The following is a 20,181-nucleotide window of genomic DNA, read 5'->3' on the forward strand; positions in this document are numbered from 1 at the left end:
TTGGACTAAAAATAAAACAGCATTTTTCTTTGAAAACAATCCATCGCTACGGTAACGGTGTGTGACAAAATAAAAAGCTTTCGATAACTTTTCATCTTCGACATCTTAAGATGAAACACACCGTTTGAAGACAATCGGATAAATTTTGCAGTAGGAGTTTCTTAAAATATGACCCTGATAAAGGCCACAAAAAATGGATACAAATCCCAAAGTAAATCAAAACGGTGAACTTCCTGTTTTGTTTAGCATATGGCTCCAAGAGACTTTTTTTGTACGTCGTGGGCTGTTAAATATGCCTTCAAATTATCATCAGCTCTACGTACAGTATACACCCGATGTCAGTTTCCTACATTATGATTTAGGTTTATTTTGTTTTCCAGTCTTCCAAGTCAGCTCATTATGTCTTTGTTTCCCGTTCTTGTCATCACTGCTCCCCTAGAGTATCAACCAATTAGCTCTCTTCAGCCACTCGTGTCTTGTCCAGGCGTGTCTCTTTGTCTGGTCAGTGTGTTTGTATTCAGTTCGCTGTTTTTCCATTCAGTCTGTCTCTGATCATTATCAAATGATATACGCCCTGTGGTCTGTTGTGGTGAGGTCATTCTCCATCTTTATTTTTTGACTTTGTATAACAGTAGCTTTCTACTTTATATGACTTTTTTTTTTTTTTTAATTCCTGCTTCACTATAGCTTATTAAAGGGGTGGATGATAATTTAATATCAATATATATCGCGATACACACATGATCAATAGCAATAAAAGAAATGTCTGATAGAATGTTCAATTAAACAAATATCAGGAAGAAACACTGAGATGTATGATGTTTCTTCTTTGTGCCACAATTAGAAGCACATAAGAAGAGTTTTGAACACAAAAGCGTGTTTTGTGAGCCTTTGCTGAGTGCTGATCTGCTAACCCGAAGATGAAGCTGCTGAACCAGTGAAGATGTGTAAACACGCACCTTCGTGCCTGTGTGTGACGTACGGGTGCTGAATGAACGTGTGTCTTAACATTATTAAAATAAATTACCAATTACCTTGGTGCAATAATTGGAATAAGATTATGATGTGCAAACTAACATGACTAAAAATCACTATTCAAATTAATTTTGTTTTTCTTTTCTTTTTGCTAGTTTAGTCACGGTGTATGTTTACCTGTAAAATTATACTTCTGTACTGTAAAAAAAAAAAATGTGTGTGTGTATATATATAATATATATATATATATATATATATTAGGGGTGTGAATTGCCTAGTACCTGACGATTCGATTCGTATCACGATTCACAGGTCACGATTCGATTCGATACCGATTAATCCCGATACGAATTTATAAGTCGATTGTTGCGATTTTTTTTCATTCAAATTTAGAAAATACTAATCAGTAAGCTTGTAGAGTGTAAGATTTATATGAAAATGTATTATTTATTTATCTGAAATTTCAGTCTTATAGAGGTTGTAATTTGTTTCATGTTTGAACAGCATTGAAATAAAATATTAAGGCTTAATGTTCCGTTCATATAACATTCTTCCATGCTTAAGGTGTGAATCCTAAAAAAAAAAAAAAAAAAAAAAAATCGATTTTGCCGATTATTGAATCGATTCGAGAATCGCGCGATGTAGTATCGCGATATATCGCCGAATCGATTTTTTTTTAAACACCCCTAATATATATTAGCGCTGCACAATATTGGAAAAACATGCGATATGCGATATACTTGCTGAACATAGCGATATCGATATTATTGCGATATTTAACATGTACCTCAAGAAATTACATTTTTATTACCTAATGAAAGAAAAACATTTTTCATGGGGCAAAATAAGCAACCTTCATGTAATCTTAGTTAATTAATTGTAATTATGTATTGATAATTTTCAACTATTGAATGGCGATGCACATTTTAGTTAGCATCTGACTGGTCAAATTCATATAAAAAGCATAAAATTCCATATAAAACTTATTGCGTGCCTTTGCGATATGTATATTGCAAGGGCCAATATCGCGATATCGATATTTTTTCGATATATTGTGCAGCCCTAATATATATATAAAACACTCTCCACTCTATGGCCCCTTTTCCATTGTACCAGTTCTACCCCGAAACAGTCTGGTTCTGTGTGGTTGCTCTTCCGATCCATGACACTTTCTCTTTTTCGAGTCTGGGCAATTACAATGACACCTTTCCTCAGAACATCTTGTAACCTGGTTAGCACGCAGGCCGAGGATGGCCGTGACATCACTGTTATCTGATTGGCCAACAGATGTAGGCGTTACTGTATCTACTCTAGTGGACATATATTGTGTTTTACATGAATACTTAACCATGTTTACAATTTCATATGTAACTGTGGATGACTGAGAGATGTAAAATTTTGCGAATGGTATGCACCTTGCTGGATCTATTCAAGTATTTCAGTATATCCACTTTTCTCTTTAGGGCTGCCGCACACAACACAATGTCAGTCAAGGAACACACAGGTTGCTAAATAAAAAGAGGATGTGGTCTACAATAACAAAAATAAAAAAATTGAAATAGCCTTAGCCACTTCTGAAATCTGGGACAGATCCCCTGCACACTGTGATTGTGCAGTGGAGGGTCACACAGTTGAGTTGATCCCACCCCAATTGATTGGTGCTTCACTGCCTGTTGTAAAGGACAAGCAACGGAAGCCAGGCCAAGTGAAGCCGGGGCAAAGCGGGAATTGGCTGTTTTGTAACCTGTAATGGAAAAGTGCTGTATTTCCTATTATCCATCCACTCTTTCCTCACACCTACTCATGTGCCTACACACACACAAAGCCTGCACATTGCACTGTGCAATTAGGTCTTTATCTTGGTTCTGTTCTGCATTGTCACTTAACACCACTGTTTGTCACAACACAACCACACACAAGTCTTTGAGGTTGCCTCTTTATCACTATGATGCGCATCCACTCCATTTGCAGTCTTTGTCGACAGAGCCCTTTGTGACAAAGTGCATGCTGACCAACTCGTGTCAACACTTCTGGACAGTATTAAATGACACATTTCGTAAGTGTCTGTGAGGGAGAATTAATGTTAATCGGAATAAGCTATATCATGGTCGAACGAAATTATTACAAAAAGTGTCATTAATTGTATGACACTCTGCCCTGATAGACTCAAATACACTAACGCTTGCGTTACTCGAAATGCATGCCTCAGTCACTTTGTAATCTGGCATTACTCACTGGCATCGCACATTAAGGTCAAGCAGCAACATCCTGACGGCACATACTGTACTTTCACAAACACACCTCTGTGCTCTGAGTGCTGAGTATCTATTTATTCTGTTCAACACCAACACCATATTTCGAGGGATGTTGAGTGAGGGCGGGCTGAGAATGTTGCAGGTCTGGGAGATGGGACGTTCCATGTTTGTCAAAATAGCCAGGAAGGTTTAACAGAAAACAATTAAGTACAGCTTTGATAAGAACAAGGCATGTTTGTATGTATTTACCGTATTTTCCGCACTATAAGGCGCACCTAAAAGCCTTCAATTTTTTCAAAAGCTGACCATGCCCCTTATAATCCAGTGCGCCTTATATATGGATCAATATTGAGCCGCAACAGGTCTCGCTGTCAAGACACTATCGGTGACCCTGCGCGATCGGTGATGTGCATGCGCAGAAGATCCCGCCATCTTGGATCGCTAGCTAATACTAATACTTTACCTCAGAGAAAATAATAAAACAGCTGTTTATTCAGTTTGGAAGTGAATGGAGTTGTCAGAAAGCTGGTTTGTAATCTATTAAAAAAGTTTGACAGACCTATCTGACTGTTTTGTTGACATTCCCTTTAGCGCAGCACCATCTAATGGATGCATAACGTAACCCCAGCCTCTACTGTAGCGCCTTATATATAAAAACGTTCTAAAATATGTCATTCATTGAAGGTGCGCCTTATAATGCGGTGCGCCTTATAGTGCGGTGCGCCTTATATATGGAAAGGTTTTCGAATATGTCATACATTGAAGGTGCGCCTTATAATGAGGTGCGCCTTACAGTGCGGAAAATACGGGATGTCATAGCTCAGTTTTTTGCTTGATTGATGTTAATGGCCTAGCCCTCGAACCGGGATAGGCAACTGGCCCACACTTGAAATAGTCCTTAATTATTATTTTTTAAATACAAATTTTTACTGAGTCATTGAAAATAGTGTTTTGATTCTTTCAAGAATGGAACATGAGAGCAACTGGTGGATTGCCACAATGTTTGCCGTGTTACGGACTCTGTGGTATTCACAAAGATGAAAGCAATAAAACAATTTGCCAAACACTTGTGGTGGTCTTGTGTCACAGAAAAGCATTTCAAAATACTGTATGTTAAAAAAAAAATAAAAATCATTTTGCCTTCTCAAAAGTCTTCAATATTATCATCTTATCTTGCTAAACTCCAGTTGTTAACCTGGCAATAGCCAGGTTGATAATTGTAATTCATTCAAGGGAGTTCTCCACAGTATCAGTCTGGGACCACTCCACTGTGATTTGCTCGAGAAAGGCGGGGCATGCTGTAGAATACGACAAGCTGATTGGACGATGCACCAACTTTGCACGCCTACCAAACTTTTGTTTTGACCAATCATGGCAACGAATGTGAGTGTCGCGTTCGTTGTAGAAAAAAGAAAAAACCTTAAACATCTTTACCAGGGAAAAATGTACAAAGCACTTTTCACTGTTGTTCAAAAAGGAAACTAATTCTGCGAAAATGAAATTTATATGCAGCGTCCATGCATTCATCCACCAGTGTCGCCATGTTTGGTTCGTTGTTTGTTTCCAAGTAACGGGTTAGGGCTTCCTGATTTCATCACAGTTTCACGTCCCGTCCTAAACAATGCTTGATTGGTCCAACCTAAAAACGTCATGTTGCGAACGAATCAACGGGAGCAGTACAAGATGGATTCTCGTGGCGTTTGTGAACGAATACCGTAAGAATTCAGATTTCTGGCAAGGTTACCCGGTTGTAGCACTTAAACACATACTAATGTGAAAACGTGAAAATACACTTTAGAATGCTTAATGAAGTACTATACTCTACCCAAGTGTAGAAAATTTGATTTTCCCCGCAAATGGTTTGCCTTTTGGTGTTGGTGGTGATGTTGGTTGATGTTTGCCACGCATTAAATATGCTGAAGTTGTGAATGCATTTCGTTTTGGGAGTACTATGATGTTGTACAAGAAAATAAAAAATAAAAAAATATGAATATGTTCGGGCGGCACGGTGTTGAGTGGTTAGCACGTTCGTCTCCCAGTACTGAGGACTCGGGTTCGAGTCCGGGCTCCGACCTTCCTAGGTGGAGTTTGCATGTTCTCCCCGTGCCTGCGTGGGTCTTCTCCGGGTACTCCGGTCTCCTCCCACATTCCAAAGACATGCATGGCAGGTTAATTGGGCGCTCCGAATTGTCCCTAGGTGTGCTTGTGAGTGTGGATGGTTGTTCGTCTTTGTGTGCCCTGCGATTGGCTGGCAACCAGTCCAGGGTGGCCCCCGCCTACTGCCCAGAGCCAGCTGAGATAGGCTCCAGCACCCCCCGCGACCCTTGTGAGGAACAAGCGGTTCAGAAAATGGATGGATGGATGGATGGAAGGATGGAGGGATGGATGGATGGATGGATATGTTCTACTGTAGACAAAGTGGGTTATTGGAAAAAAAGAATAATAAAAGGAATATCCAGAGAGCAGTTATAAGGAAGCAGACATTATGCCATAGATTTTATCCCAATGTCCCAGATGCAAGGTCAAACTGTAATTATTCAATTCATCTGTCCTCCCCTGTGTGAAAGTGAGTTACTTACCGGTACTTTAAACGTCTATAATAAAAGTTTATAATGACAACCAAAGAAAGTGCTATCAGAATATATCATAGTGTAAAAAGCCAAATGCATCATGAATGCTGTAATCAAAGCAAGTACAGCATTTAAATATAATTAGTGTTTTAAGAATTGTCTTGTATTTTTTTTGTAAAGTACATTGATTAGGGTTGTGCAATTAATCAAAATTCAATTACAATTTCAATTATTACACTCCACAATTACAAAATCAGCATAATCGTTAAATAAATATTTATACTATTTTTTGAGTTGTTTAAATTTATACATTTGCAGGGTTTTTTTCAAATTATTTTCAAATACCAATTTGGAGGAAAAAAGAACTTGCATAATTATAGTTATTCAAAGAATTTTATTTGTCTTAATATTCTTTATTTGTTTTTTACGTTTAAGCATTTTCTTGTTTTGTAACAAAAAAATAAATGATCATCCTACTGCACAGTGTACATGCTGCACTCCAACTTCAACTTAAAGGGACACTTTACTTATTGATCCATTTTTAGCAGCAAAAAGTTGCTACTTTTTCAATAATTAATTTGGTGACGTGATTATTTTTTTATGTACATTTAATAACTTTTAAACCATTGTTAAAATGAATCGAACGCCGGCATGTTTGTTACACGTGACTAAATAACCCGGATGTTTACGTCACTAGTGTGTAAACGCTACACTATGGAAGCGCTATGCAACGCAGCCGTGCATCTAGCGTCAAACCCGGAAGGATTAAACCTTATCGCTTCGAGCCAACACGACAAAATAACACTACCGAAGGAAAGTCTGCCTTGGATGTGAAAGTTGTGGCGCCAGATGGTCTTTTCGGGCACAAAATAAACTTTGACGAACGAGTGAATCAGGCGGGGGGTGAGTGGTGCTCGTGCGGGAGCTGCAGGAATGGACAATCCGCTAATGAATGTGTGCTGGCTGGAAATGAAAGAACTCGAGGATCGGTTCCTTGCGGACAATCTCAACTGCATCCTGGAACATCAGACATTCAACATGGCAATACTAAATAGACATTCTCAGGATAGCTTTGGTTGCGATGAAAGATGTGAAGAAGAAAAGTCTTGGAGGAGCAAATATCCAACAGGTAAAGTGACACACAGTACGAGCAATGCAAAACGTGTGGAACTGACGAAATATTTCAGGAAAAAGAAAAAATAGTAAAATTAAATGTATCGTCGTTACAGCACCCAACCTCCCCTAGCTGTTTTTTTTTTCTTTTTTGCGTAGCGTCCCACTGCGGTCAGGCCAGCCGCCACTCGAAAAGACGAAGTCAAGCCAGCCGCCCCAACGATTGTTAATACTGTGCATTACGGTAACGTGCCGACGTGCCCCTGCGTTGGCCACCTTCAAATGAATTATGAAATAAAACAGTCCGTGCAGTATAATAACCAATGCCCCCCCACCCCCGAAACATGCCTACCTTTCGCTTTAAATTTGCTTCGCTTCTCCGAGATCTTTCAGTGGCCGTAGTTAGACCTCGATTTGTGCCGGCTGTTGTGAGAGTGAAGGCTCTGTGTTGCTAGCAGTTGCGGCTCCTCCATCGGCTTGATTATTTCCCACGTCTGGTTCTTTAAAGATACTCGGTACTGCGTTGGGCTTTAGTATTAGGCGTGTGGCGTACCCCATCTCAAATTGTAACATATATTCGAAGTCCTCATGCCTGCGCGCACGCCTGCTTGTCCTTCGGGAGGTTGACAGCACTTAGCAAACAAACCATTGTCTACTCAAGTAGCTTTTTTTTTTTTTTTTTTTGGGGGGGGGAGGGGGGGGGGGGGTCTCGCGGGTTTTTCCTTGCCGACGCCTTGCAAAATTTTGCAATACAGTAAGGCATAACTGACGTTTGTGTCTTCCTCTTTGTTATGTCTGCGTGAACTACTGTTCCCCAAGCGAGTATACACACTAGTGACGTCACCACTTGGGGGCGTTGCAACACGGAAGTACTTCTATGTTGAAAAAAGTTAAATAAATCAATATAGGAGTGTATTCTTCAGCTCTTATGCATGTTTCGTAGCTATACTAACTATTTACTGCCAATCAAGCCATACATGTAAAATTAAAGGAGCCTTCCTTTAAATAAATAAATATATATTATTATAAATATATATTATTATAAATTCTGTTTGGTCCAAAGGGAACTTATATAATTATAGTGTTTCTATATATTTTTTTTTAATTGGTCCGACTCCTAATATTTTAAAATGTTTAAACATTTTCGTGTTCTGTTCCAAAAAATAAATGACTGTCCTACTGCACAGTGCACAAGTTGCATTCCAACTTTAAGCACAATATATATTAGGGGTGTGAATTGCCTAGTACCTGACGATTCGATTCGTATCACGATTCACAGGTCACGATTCGATTCGATACCGATTAATCCCGATACGAATGGTCACGATTCGATACCGATTAATCCCGATACGAATTTATAAGTCGATTGTTGCGATTTTTTTCCATTCAAATTTAGAAAATACTATCAGTAAATTTGTACATGTACACTGTAAGATTTGTATGAATATATTTATCTAAAACTTGAGGCTTATAACCGTGAGCCACTGTACACAAACAGTTTGCAATCTGTTTCACATTTGAACAGCATTAAAATAAAAATATTAAGGCTTAATGTGCCGTTCATATAACATTCTTCCATGCTCAAGGTGTGAATCCTAAAAAAAAAAAAAAAAAAAAAAAAAAAAAAAAAAAAAAATCGATTCTGCCGATTATTGAATCGATTCGAGAATCGCGCGATGTAGTATCGCGATATATCGCCGAATCGATTTTTTTAACACCCCTAATATATATATATATATATATATATATATATATATATATATATATATATATATGTATATAGCCTACGTACAATGTAAAAAAGAAAGATTGAGAATCACTTGATAATGATAATCATTGTTTTAAGTTGTCAGACAAAATCAAACTCCTAAAAGCAGGATTTTAACTGCAGCAAAACACTGTTTGCATTTGAATAGCTATAGAACTGTTGTGGCGTCAATCCTCAATCAATGCTTCATTCAGAGAGTAGTATAGAAAATGGATGGCTGGATCTATGAATAATAATATGAACCTTTATCAAGTAATTTTGCTGAAGTGTTTTTCTGGATATGACTGCTAAAATGAGAACTGATGATACAAATATGACGTAACACAGTGCAATTTAAGGCTAGAGAGCTGTAAGAAATATTTAAAAAGACTCCTCAATGCTGCTTTGGAATATCAAGACATGCTTTCAAGAAAGTGTTGCTTTGGACTACATCATGCGATACAAAATCATTCAACTTTTTTTACGGCTTCAAGAGTAATTTGAAGAAAGATTTCTTCACACATTTAGATTTACAATGATTTACATTTACATTGAACTAAACTAAACACAGACTAATTATTGTTTCCATTGTCCATACACTGAAGTAAAAAAATGCATGATTTCATACTGACAAATTCTCTGCCCCCACTTCAAACATTTTTCATTTTATCGTGTTGGAATCAGTACATTCACATCAAATTAAATCTTTTATTCATTTCATAAATAGTACGATCAAAAACAAAAGTGTCACATATGATGTGTTTTGTGAGTGTACTTCATCTCTGCAACATGCAAATACAGAAACAAGCATGCAGACAAATTTTCTTCCAGGCACAAACCACGCAGCCACTTCTGTCAGCTGACCATCATCACTATAAAAAGACTACATTGTCTCACAGTGTGACTGATATTGAATCAGGCAAATGGGTGAGTCCAAGGCAGTAGCTATAAAAGACCACAATCACATGGCTACATCAACTGTTGAACAAAAATACAAACAGGGGAATAAACACACACATGCAATCTCATTTTTATATAAAACTGGTGCACAGCGGAAAAAAATACACAAACAAAATAATACTAAGCTACACTGGTCTCATTCAGCCAGAAAAGCCAGAATGAAAGATCTGCTGAAAGTGTGCTTCTGTATAAAATCCCAATTTAAACTCTCGACATTTTTTTACCCGGTAACTGAATGACATGATGCTGAAAAACTTTAATGTTATGTTGAGAAGAGGCGGATATAATAAGTTTGATTTCTTTCTGCCTCTTTTCATGTATTTTCTTTTAAAAAATAAATAAATTGTAATTCAATCAATAAATAACAACTACAAATTGATCATCAACATTAATTTTACAACTATTCAAAGCGGGGTGATCACAAAGACTCCTCATCTCACGATAGTAGGGCTCACATGTATCTCGTTATGTGCTTTTCATCAAAAAGAGGTATGAATTCACTTGGACGGAACGTTGAGTGATAAACATATTTTATCACTGCTCTCCAATGTCTCTATTGTAAATCCTTCGCCGTCCGCCACTAACACGACTACAAACCTAGCTCGGATCGACAGTTTAGATCACCCCCCCTACCCCACCCCCCTTTAATCTTAAGAACATAAGGGCCTGGGGCAAATTTTTACAATTATTTTTTGGGTTCTGTCTGATGTAAATGAGCGACTACTTAACCTGTGAATTGCCAATTGCAACGGCCAGTGTTGAGTACGGCTTTCATTACCATGGCAACTAGGGGCGGAGCTATGTTTGAGCCTCACGTCATAAAAAAAGAGTGAGAAGAGTAAGAGCCCACAAAAAAAAAAAAACAGCGCTTCATAATCAAGTTAAGCCGCAAATACATAAAATAAAATCCAAACCATTTTCTAATTACCACATATTTTATTATTAGAACATCTATAGAATGAAATTAAAATTTTAATACAGGATGTGATTGAAACTAAAAAATACTGGTTATTTTTGCCTGACAAAATTAATCTGACTGCTCACTTTTAAATTGTAAATGCTAACACGAGCAATTAAGTCTTTCACACATATACAGTACACATAAAACAACACGCACGCGCACACACAGATAACAAACTGCTATTTCACAGCTCACTCACGCAGCCAATCAAATCATTCCGGTGATGAGCACGCCCACGGCTATATTTAACCAATGGAGGATGTCTATCTGGCTGACAGACTCCTTCAGATGACCAGTTAGATGCACAAGAGTTGGTGCCAACATCCCCCCACAACCCCCCATCCACCATTTCTGACCACCACCACACTCATGTATTCTTTGAGTTGAGCTGTTCCACAGACCAGGAGGCTAATAATTATCAGAAGGGAGCAGAGTCCAGTGAAGGCGTGGCCTTGCAAGCTGGGCTGACAACTCTATACTTAAGGTTAAATGTGCCATTTCCCCCTGCAGACTTCATAATTGAATACATGTTATTGTACTAAGAGGCTTCCCCTCCACTGGTACTCTCACCCATAATTCAGTCATATTAATCTTTTCTTTTCATCATCTTCGTCATACTCTTGTTTTTGTTTTACAAATGTATTCCAAAGAAAATAATCTCTGTCTCCAGGTGCTTTAATTTGGTGCCCCTCCATAGATTTTCTGATCCAACTGATCCCTCCAAACCCTCTTGCAACTTCATCTCTCCAACTACAAACTGTTTGCTTGTCCGTAAAACCTGGATCCTTTCTGCGCCAACTTGCTCCTCTCACCCTACAGCGGGCACTAAAACTCTTTCCCAGCCTCCCTCAACTATCCCCCCTCAGTCTCTTGTCTTCTACACCCCTCCATCCTTTCAGCACAAAACACAGTCCCATTTTTTTTCTCCAACTTTCCCTCAACCTCTCTTTTATTCGGCACTTCTGAGGCCCAGACCTAATTATCGTCTGTTTTAGAGAAACCACACACACAACTTCACAGCCTTCACAGTGTAAGAAGCCTGTGGGAAGCATTGCAGTCCTAAGAGACCAACATTTGTTCTCCCTTTGGCTGATCACCTCTAATCTTGTCGGTAAGGCACAAATACACATATAGATTGAAAATACGGGTGGGAAAAATTTCTGATTCTTAGATGCATCACGATTCAGACACGGACGAATCCGAATCGAGCCACAAACGTCCAAAAAATGTTAATAAAGGTATTACGAACGTTCAAAATATTGCGGAACTCTGAAGCGCACACTTTGGGAAGCGCACAGGCTGACACAGCGCAGACAAAAACAAACATGGATGACCGCCGCCCACCTCGCCGTGAGATCCAAAAAGCTGCTTCTAATTTAAAAGCAGACCTGTGGTGACACTTCGGCTTCTAAAATGTCAACAGTGATGTTTATAGCAAAAGTCAGTTTGGAAGCTTTGCTCAACCTTTGTATACTTTTGGCAAAATATGACACATCACATCAGACCAAATAATTATGAAACAATACAATTATACAAAAATGTCAAAATTATATATGGGGAAGTAAACTGTTTTGAGATTCTCAGCTGTTTGTCTCGAGTTATATATGGTAGTATTATTCAGATCATACCAGTCAACCAAATTCTTGAATGGATTTTGTTTGAGTTCCAAAAATACATTATTTTTTGTGGTCTTCATGGTTTGCTGGTCGTGCTTGAGTTCGAAGAGCAAAACAATATCTCCAGGTACTCTGATTCCTGTAAGTGCCTCAGTATAAATGAGATGCTGGAAGTGCGATAAAGCATTGGCTCTTCCCTATCTGTGTATGACTTCTGAATTTAATTCAGCCTGTTAGCTGCAAAACAACTGTGAACTTCAATTACCCTTGCACATCTCATTCCAAAGCACTATTGTTTTATTATAATCAGAGTACAGTACAGTTAATGATTGAAGAAGTTATGGCTATGTGAACATCCATGTACCATGTACTGTTTTTCCTGATTGAGTGAGTGAGTGGGAAGTTGGCCAAAAAAACTTCAACAGAAACAGGCCAAGGGGTATGCTTAGGGACAGGACACAAATAGAAAGGACTCAGGGTCTTTTACGTTTCAGCTTTGTACAGGTGATTTTAAGTTTGGTGAGATTTGTGTGTCTTTAATGTGTGCTTTGTGTCCTCTCCTGTGTCCAACCTTGCGCTACAAGCTGAATTTTAACAGGATTTATGAGTTCACAAACCCCCGAGAATCAATCTTGGACTGCTGATTTTCACCGATCTGTAGACCAATCACAAAGCGGTATTGTGTTTTGGGGCGGAATATGCGGCTGAGACAAAAACAAGCAACAAGACCGTGGTAAACAAACAAATCAACAAAAATCAATTAATTCTGTTCTTGCAGAATTACTCAGTTTCTTTGTTGAATGAAAAACAGCGAGAGGCGCTTCATGCATTTTTAAATGATAAAGATATTTGTGATTTTATTTATTTTTGGGTTTTTTTTGTTTTTTTTTTAACCTGTATTACAATTGATGACGACATTTTCATCCATTGTCGTGATTGGTCAAAATAAAAGTGTGGTACATGTGCACGAGTTGTGCATTGCCCAGTCAGCTTGAATTATTATACTGAATTTCCCGCCTTTCCCGAGAAGATCACATTGGAGCGGTCCATTGAGTGAACCACAATTATCAATCTGGCTATTGCCAGGTTACAACTGTTTGCAAGTGTTACAACATTACATTAACACATTGTAAACACTATGGAAGTGGTCAGTTGTGGTCAGGAGACATTTACAAACGTGTGAACACGCAGGCGACTTGAAACAGATGGTGTCTCCAGCATCACACACACAAGCGCCACAGTCTGTTGCTAGTCCAGATATTAAAAATATCATATTCAGAGAACATGTGCATCCAGAAACATATAATTCAGTCATTAGCATGTTTCCACAGGCAATACAATAGTATTTAGTTCATTAGCTTGTAAAGTCTCCTTCTTTAAACAGTATCACATGATCAGCACTACTCTGAATCATATTTCATCGGGGCTCCTCGGTTGAGATGTTATCACTGCTTTGTCACAAGCGCTTGTCACTCATCACTCACACACTGATTGTATTAACCCAGGAGTCACTATGTTTTCCAAAGAGACGCAACCTGCGCTGGCAGAAAAGTTTCAACCTTGAAAAAAAAGGAAATTTGTGTTGATTCTAATAGCAACATCACATCAAAACTATCAGTGACAGTTGATTTTGTACAGCGATCTAACACATTTCTTACTTTTCCCCTGTGAGCTCTCAGCTCACAGATGCAGCTGCAAAACACACGGTGCCGCTGAACAGACACCATAAAATTTCAACCCAAATCCAATCAAATACACAGTAAATTTTGCAGAGTAAATTTTACTCTGAAAAAGACTATATTTATTCCCAGTCTAAACGGAGTAAACTTTATACTCAGAAGAGAGTACGATATTAAAAAAATAAATAAATAAAAAATAGTAACACATATTGTGGTGTAAATAGGTTCCTGGCTCCCCGGTTTGTTGGTTTGATGTTCTTATTTTTTTATGTAAAATGGAAAAGCAAGAGAAAGTTGTATATTTTCTAACTAAATGTGAGCTATGCGAATGTGCTTTTCAATAAAAAGTACATTTGAAAAAAATTTTTTTTTTAAATTTAATTAATTAAAAAAACACACTCAAAAGTTGAGGAACAATCACTGAATCTTCAGGTTGGGAGACAGCCAACCTAACCACTGCCACTGCGACTCGGTGTCAATATATCGCAGGTGTCAGGTGGAATCCTCTTAGGCCTATATCCATTTTTAGTCTCTTTTGGGACACATCAGCAATATGTTAGCTAACAATAAGTCTAGCATAGCTCAAGTGGTAGATTGGCTGTCTTCCATGCTGAATGTTGTGGGATTGATCCTCAACCATTGCGTGCTTTGTTTTTATTTTTATGTTTTTAGTATGTTACTCTCTTCTTAGTGTAAATGTTTATACTCTATTTAGAGTAGCACCAAATATAGTTTTTTTTAAGAGTAAAATTTACTCTACGAAATTTACTGTGTAATCTCCCTGTATCACTATTATAAAACACATACGCCCACATATGCAGACAACCCACATAGCGGGGCCACTAAATGCACCCCAGATTTTCATATCTCCACAACAGAAAATGCAGTCAAGGTGTTTGAATCAAACGCAATATTAGAAATCACAGAAAGTCTATGAAGAGGGAAATGTAAGAAGAGGGAATATAAATGATGCATCATAGTTTTGTCCACCTTCTTCTCCATTATGTCAGAAGCCCATCTTAAGGAACGAGCCGAGGCGTCATTTTTGAGCCAACGCGAACACTGTGGCTCCATGATTCACAAGTGGAGCAATTATTTCAATTTAAAACATTCTCTCAGGGCAACACCACATCCTGTCCCCCTCAGGCCTTCAATGAGATAAAGGCTGCAGAAGGAAATGGAAACGAATCAGCTGACAGTAAACTGGCGCCTTCACTAGCACAATAAGAATTTAAAAATCCTATTCCAACATGCATACATAATGAGGGCAAATTGACAACACGACATTGTGAATGGAACGCATCTATTGAGATGACTATTCGTTTGTTTTGGTGATTTATTACAGGCCACTGGAATCAATGTGCTGAAAAGAAAAGTCTGTATTGCAAAGCATTCAATAAACCTACTGGGAGCTGAAGTGCAGAACGTGCTGCACTGCTCGAATGACCATTGACAGCTGAGAAACAGCCTCATCTGGATCCACTGAATCATGTATTCATGTGATATGTGTTCATGTCACTATGGCCATAGCCAAAGCCTATTATCGGCTAAAGTGCACCGAACTGTCGGTTAAGTGATGCAACACAAGAGATTGAGGTTGGGGGGGCATCACGACTGGATTACAAGCTGAGTAAATTGTTAATAAAGCAGTATGGGCAGCTGACCGTGGGGGGAAAAAAAAGCTCAATCCTGTTGGCACAATATATTGGAGGATTAGTGCAATGATACAGTAAATACCACAAAACTATTATTCAAAATAATGTTCCAAAGAAATACTGTTACACACAATTTTCATGCCCAGCGCACAGGTTGAGTGAGTTTTCATTCTTTTGGTATTTAACTTGACTAACGCAGATAAAATAAGGCATTTTGCAACGTCGTGCACCATTGTGGGATGGAGCGCAGTCGACTGCCGGCCAATCAAAGAGGCTCCCCTCATTCCCATCAAAATCAGGGTGGAGACTGTGAGAGAGATTGCCCCACGCTGTTGTCAAGATATTTAGGAATAAAATATGATTGCCACCATCTCGAGTGCCAAATTTGTCTGTCTGCGCCTCGATCTATTTATTTCTGGTCATTTAAAACTATACTGTTGAAGGCAACAAACTATCGTCTCTTCTGGACTTCTGCCAGAAAATAAACAAATTTGATTGCATGGTACATCTTGAACCGGGTCAAAAAGCGGCCAGTCATCATGCGTACATGTTCGCATGTTACCGTCTCCAAGCTCCGCTAGCTCTACTTTGCGGTAAAAAAAAAATAAAAAATGTATTTGTGTCCTTTTGTAGTTTAAAGCAACCCCAAACTTTGGCTGCTGTTTTCTATTTTGAATATTGCTCCATGGAAGTTGTACATTTGTTGCTAACGGACCATTCAAACAAATATCCATGCGGTAAACACGGAAGTGGCCAACTCAAATCAAACTTTATTTATATAGCACCTTTCATACAATAAAATGCTAATTAACTCATTCACTCCCAACCATTTTCACTTAAGTGTTTTCCTGGATTTTGACGGATTTTTCAAGGCCCGCGAAATATTATGTTCTATTATTCTCTTCTTTTATCAGGGAAAAAAAAGTTTATTCCTTTCTGTTTCCGCTGTGCAACAATTAGCAATAGAACATAGCTAAGTTTCATCGTTTTTCACAATTCTGCTTGGAACTGTGGGGAAATCAGCTTGTTTTAACATGGCGTGGTTGATCTCTTATACTCTGCTGCCACTCAACCATTTTCTGCAGTAGAGAGACTGCATCAAAGCCTTCTCTATGCTCTGGCATAAAAAACGTATAAGTATGTCTTTGGGACACTTAAAACATTTAAAATATGACGTATTTATACGTTTTGGGAGCTAATGAGTTAAGGTGCTTAACAATTAAAACATCCATATTAAAAAAAATATAAAAACCCACCCCTCCCCCATATCCCCAAGATCGTACCCACAAACACACACAGGCAAACCACAACATGGCGGGACACAGAAGAACCCTGTGAGGAAAGGCACCCAGGAGCTCATCCTCACTGAGAGAGATGATGGCCAACCACCACAGGGATGTCATCCCAGAGACCGCCGGCCCAGATGGACCACGGTCCGTTCCACAAATAGTGAAGCGAAACAATGGTTCCGGCTGTCGCAAATATGGTTTTAAAATTATTCATTATAGTTTTGAGGCAGAGATTTTTGTGTCGACCAATTTTTGTGGTCGACATAGTCGTGGTAGGCGATATCACCCGCCCTCCCCCCAGCCCTACTATCTATCAGGGATTAATGTTAACGTGAGTTTTGCAGAGCCAAAAACTAGGCAAGCTAAAGAACGTTTCATAAGGTTTGATAACATGTCATGTCTGCCGCACATGTTGGTGTCTGTCACAGTGGTTTTTATACAGTGTAGATTTATTAGACCATGCTTAATTGAGACTTACTTCATCTGTTTCACGATGGTGCTTTTCCCTGACTCTCCAGCCCCTGCGGGGATGAAAGAAAAGACCATGTAAACTGGGTGGATTTGAGCACCTCTGTGCATCCATGTGTGAGAGTGCAAGATGGAGAGAGAAAAAGGGGAGGGTGTGGGTGGTGAGAGCAAGCTAGAGAGAAGAGAGAGAGAGAATCATCCTCTTCAGTGAACTAGCTGGGTGGAGATGGCAGGAGGGCGCACCCATTCCTCCTTTTCATCCCAGTGAACCTGGCTGCCATGAATAATTAAGATGCTAATCAATGAAGCAATCTCTAAACCGACGCTGCGGGGACCACCATCATCACATATCTGATAGAGGCCCAAGTTTAATGGGTGCGTGACGTAATATCAAATTAGGGTGTGTTCAGATGCACTCAAACAATTAAGTCCACCATTTCTGTTGTAGTTGGTAACTGGGCTGTATTAAAATGGGGATCTCTTCCCTGAACCTTAAATGACGCCCACACACCCACCCACGTTGTAGTTGTACAGAAGCCCCGGCGGGTGGTCGAACAGGGGTTCTCTTACCAAGCAGCAACAGCTTGACATCTTTGGCCGCGGTGAGCCCATCTTCCTTGAGGTTCTTCTCGATGGCTTTGCTCCGGTCCAGAGCAGCCCTCTCCTCTGCGCTCAAAGTACATCCCATGGTTAAAGAACACAGCTTGGTAGCGTTACCGGTAACGGCACCCACGGAAACAAATGCAATTCAAAAGGCTGGCAACGGGTTGCAAATCCCGGTTTTCCTCTCTTGCGATCCCGCAGTCGTTCTCTCTCTTGGCTGCTCCCTCTCTCTGGCGCTCTAAAAGCGGCTGTGGTACTGTTACATTTAAATATCGGCTCCACTCGTTTTGGTCCACGGAACAGATCGTAGCCTCCGCACTTATTACACTCTCGAACGTGGACTGCAGTGGATCCGTTTGTCCGTCCGTCAGTCTTTTTTTTTTTTTTTTTTTTTTTTTTTAAGAGGGGGTTTGTTTTCTCACTTCTACAACACGTCCGGTTCTGTTCTGTTCGTCTCCACTCCGTTACTGGGTTGTTCGCATTGTTCGCGTCGACCTTCCTCCGTTCGGATGTTCTGGTGACAGGGACTCACGCGACAGCCTCCCGGTATCTCCCGTAGGGGCTCAGTCACTGCTTCGTTTCTTCATTCGTTCACTTGCAGGTTGCTGACGTCAGAGAGGGGTGCGAGCGTGATGGGTGAGAAGATGTGTGAGAGGGAAGTTATGGAAGGGGCAGTGGCAGCACTAGGCTTCTCTCAGTGGCGCGGCGTAGTGGCGGAGTGATGTAGTTGCCGGCTAAACAATGAAGGTTGAATGGAATGCAAGATAAGAAAAAAATTACAGATATTTGCCTTTATGAAGTAACATATTTCTGGGCAGCATTGTAGGCGAATGGTGAAACCCGCTTCACGGGTTTGGTTAATGTTAGGCTAGCTAAATAATAATAATAATAATAATAATAATAATAATAATAATAATAATAATAATAATAATAATAATAATAATAATTTTAACCAGAAACTACATGTTTTAGTATTTTGTTTGTGGATTATTTAAAAGTTGATGGGTGGGATGTAAAATTTCTGGAATGACCCATATGACGTATAGACTATAAGATACTCATGCAAGTGAGGTGCAGACTGATGGATGATTTCTAGACAAAAATATGTGCATCAATGTTGTTGCTTATACGTATAATCACACAAAGTACCTTGTCTGATGGTGTCGCTGAACTGTGTGGGCCTATAAAAAAGTTGTTTTCCCCCGCCTGCCTTCTACTGGAATTGTTTGTGAATGCTTACATAAGATACATAATTGAATGAGTATGTAATATTTATATTGGGATGTGCATTTCCTGGCAATGATAATTGTAGTTATTTGTAAAAAAAATAATATATATATATATATATATATATATATATATATATATATATATATATATATATATATATATATATATATATATATATATATATATATATGCATTTGTATTTGGGTTTGAAGATGTTTAACTTTGTGTTGTCAATTATTATTATTATTATTATTATTATTATTATTATTATTAATTTATTTATTTTTGTATTTATATATATTTTTTATTTTATTTAATTTTTTATTTTTATTTTTTTTTTATTTCATGAGTGAAAAACATTTTTTGGACATCTAAAATCTGCCACTTGGGTGTTACCTTCCCAGGTTCCACAAAATAGATTCTTGAAGTCTTCCCCCTACAAATTCAGTCACATGCTCAATTTTTGGTGGTTTCTTATCGGAGCAGGGTGGTTCAACTTGCATCTATGCTCAATTTACCACTGTTTCCCCTGCTGTATATCACTTGATGCTTTATAGTATAAGGCATCATGTGATATACTGCTGGGGTATTATGATAATACCCATGCAACTAGAAATTTTGGGAAATAGATGCAAATTAATAGAGACTTGAATAAACAACATTCAAATAACTATTGAAGCCGTAGTAGAGTATGCGGGTGAAAGGTTTAACAACTTCAGATCACAAATCAAACAATGGCATGGACCATTTTAGGACACTATAAACGTCACAGTTTCAAAGCCTCACACCAGTTTGACACCAATAACTGATTTCACTGCCAGCCGATTTGTATCTTCACATCCCTTGGAGGTCTATAAAAAGATATTTTTCATGAATAATACAAACGTTTCAGGTTTGTTGTAGCAGCCACATCCTCGCTATCACATTAAAAAAAAAAAACACACCTTTTTCACGGATGTCTTTCAAATGTGCCCATAGTTGTTCATCACGTCAGACAAAAACTAGAAAAAGAAAATTATATCTTTAGTGAAATGAGCCTTTATTGTGGTGCTGTGTTGAG

At 38.7% G+C, this 20,181-nt stretch overlaps 1 protein-coding gene across 1 annotated transcript in view; it reads right to left on the minus strand.

The window, feature by feature from the left end:
- LOC144015942 (guanine nucleotide-binding protein G(o) subunit alpha) overlaps nt 1-18,560 on the minus strand; it is a 93,432-nt gene extending 74,872 nt beyond the window's left edge. The window contains exons 1-2 of the mRNA XM_077516449.1: nt 17,859-18,560; nt 17,299-17,341 (exon numbers count right to left, since the gene is read on the minus strand). Of these exons, the coding sequence (XP_077372575.1) occupies nt 17,299-17,341; nt 17,859-17,976 (161 nt within the window). The 5' untranslated portion in view covers nt 17,977-18,560. The remainder of the gene's footprint in view (nt 1-17,298; nt 17,342-17,858) is intronic.
- Nucleotides 18,561-20,181: the final 1,621 nt, after the last annotated feature.

This window comes from Festucalex cinctus, chromosome 3, assembly GCF_051991245.1.
Source record: "Festucalex cinctus isolate MCC-2025b chromosome 3, RoL_Fcin_1.0, whole genome shotgun sequence".
In the NCBI taxonomy this organism is placed as follows: Eukaryota; Metazoa; Chordata; class Actinopteri; order Syngnathiformes; family Syngnathidae; genus Festucalex; species Festucalex cinctus.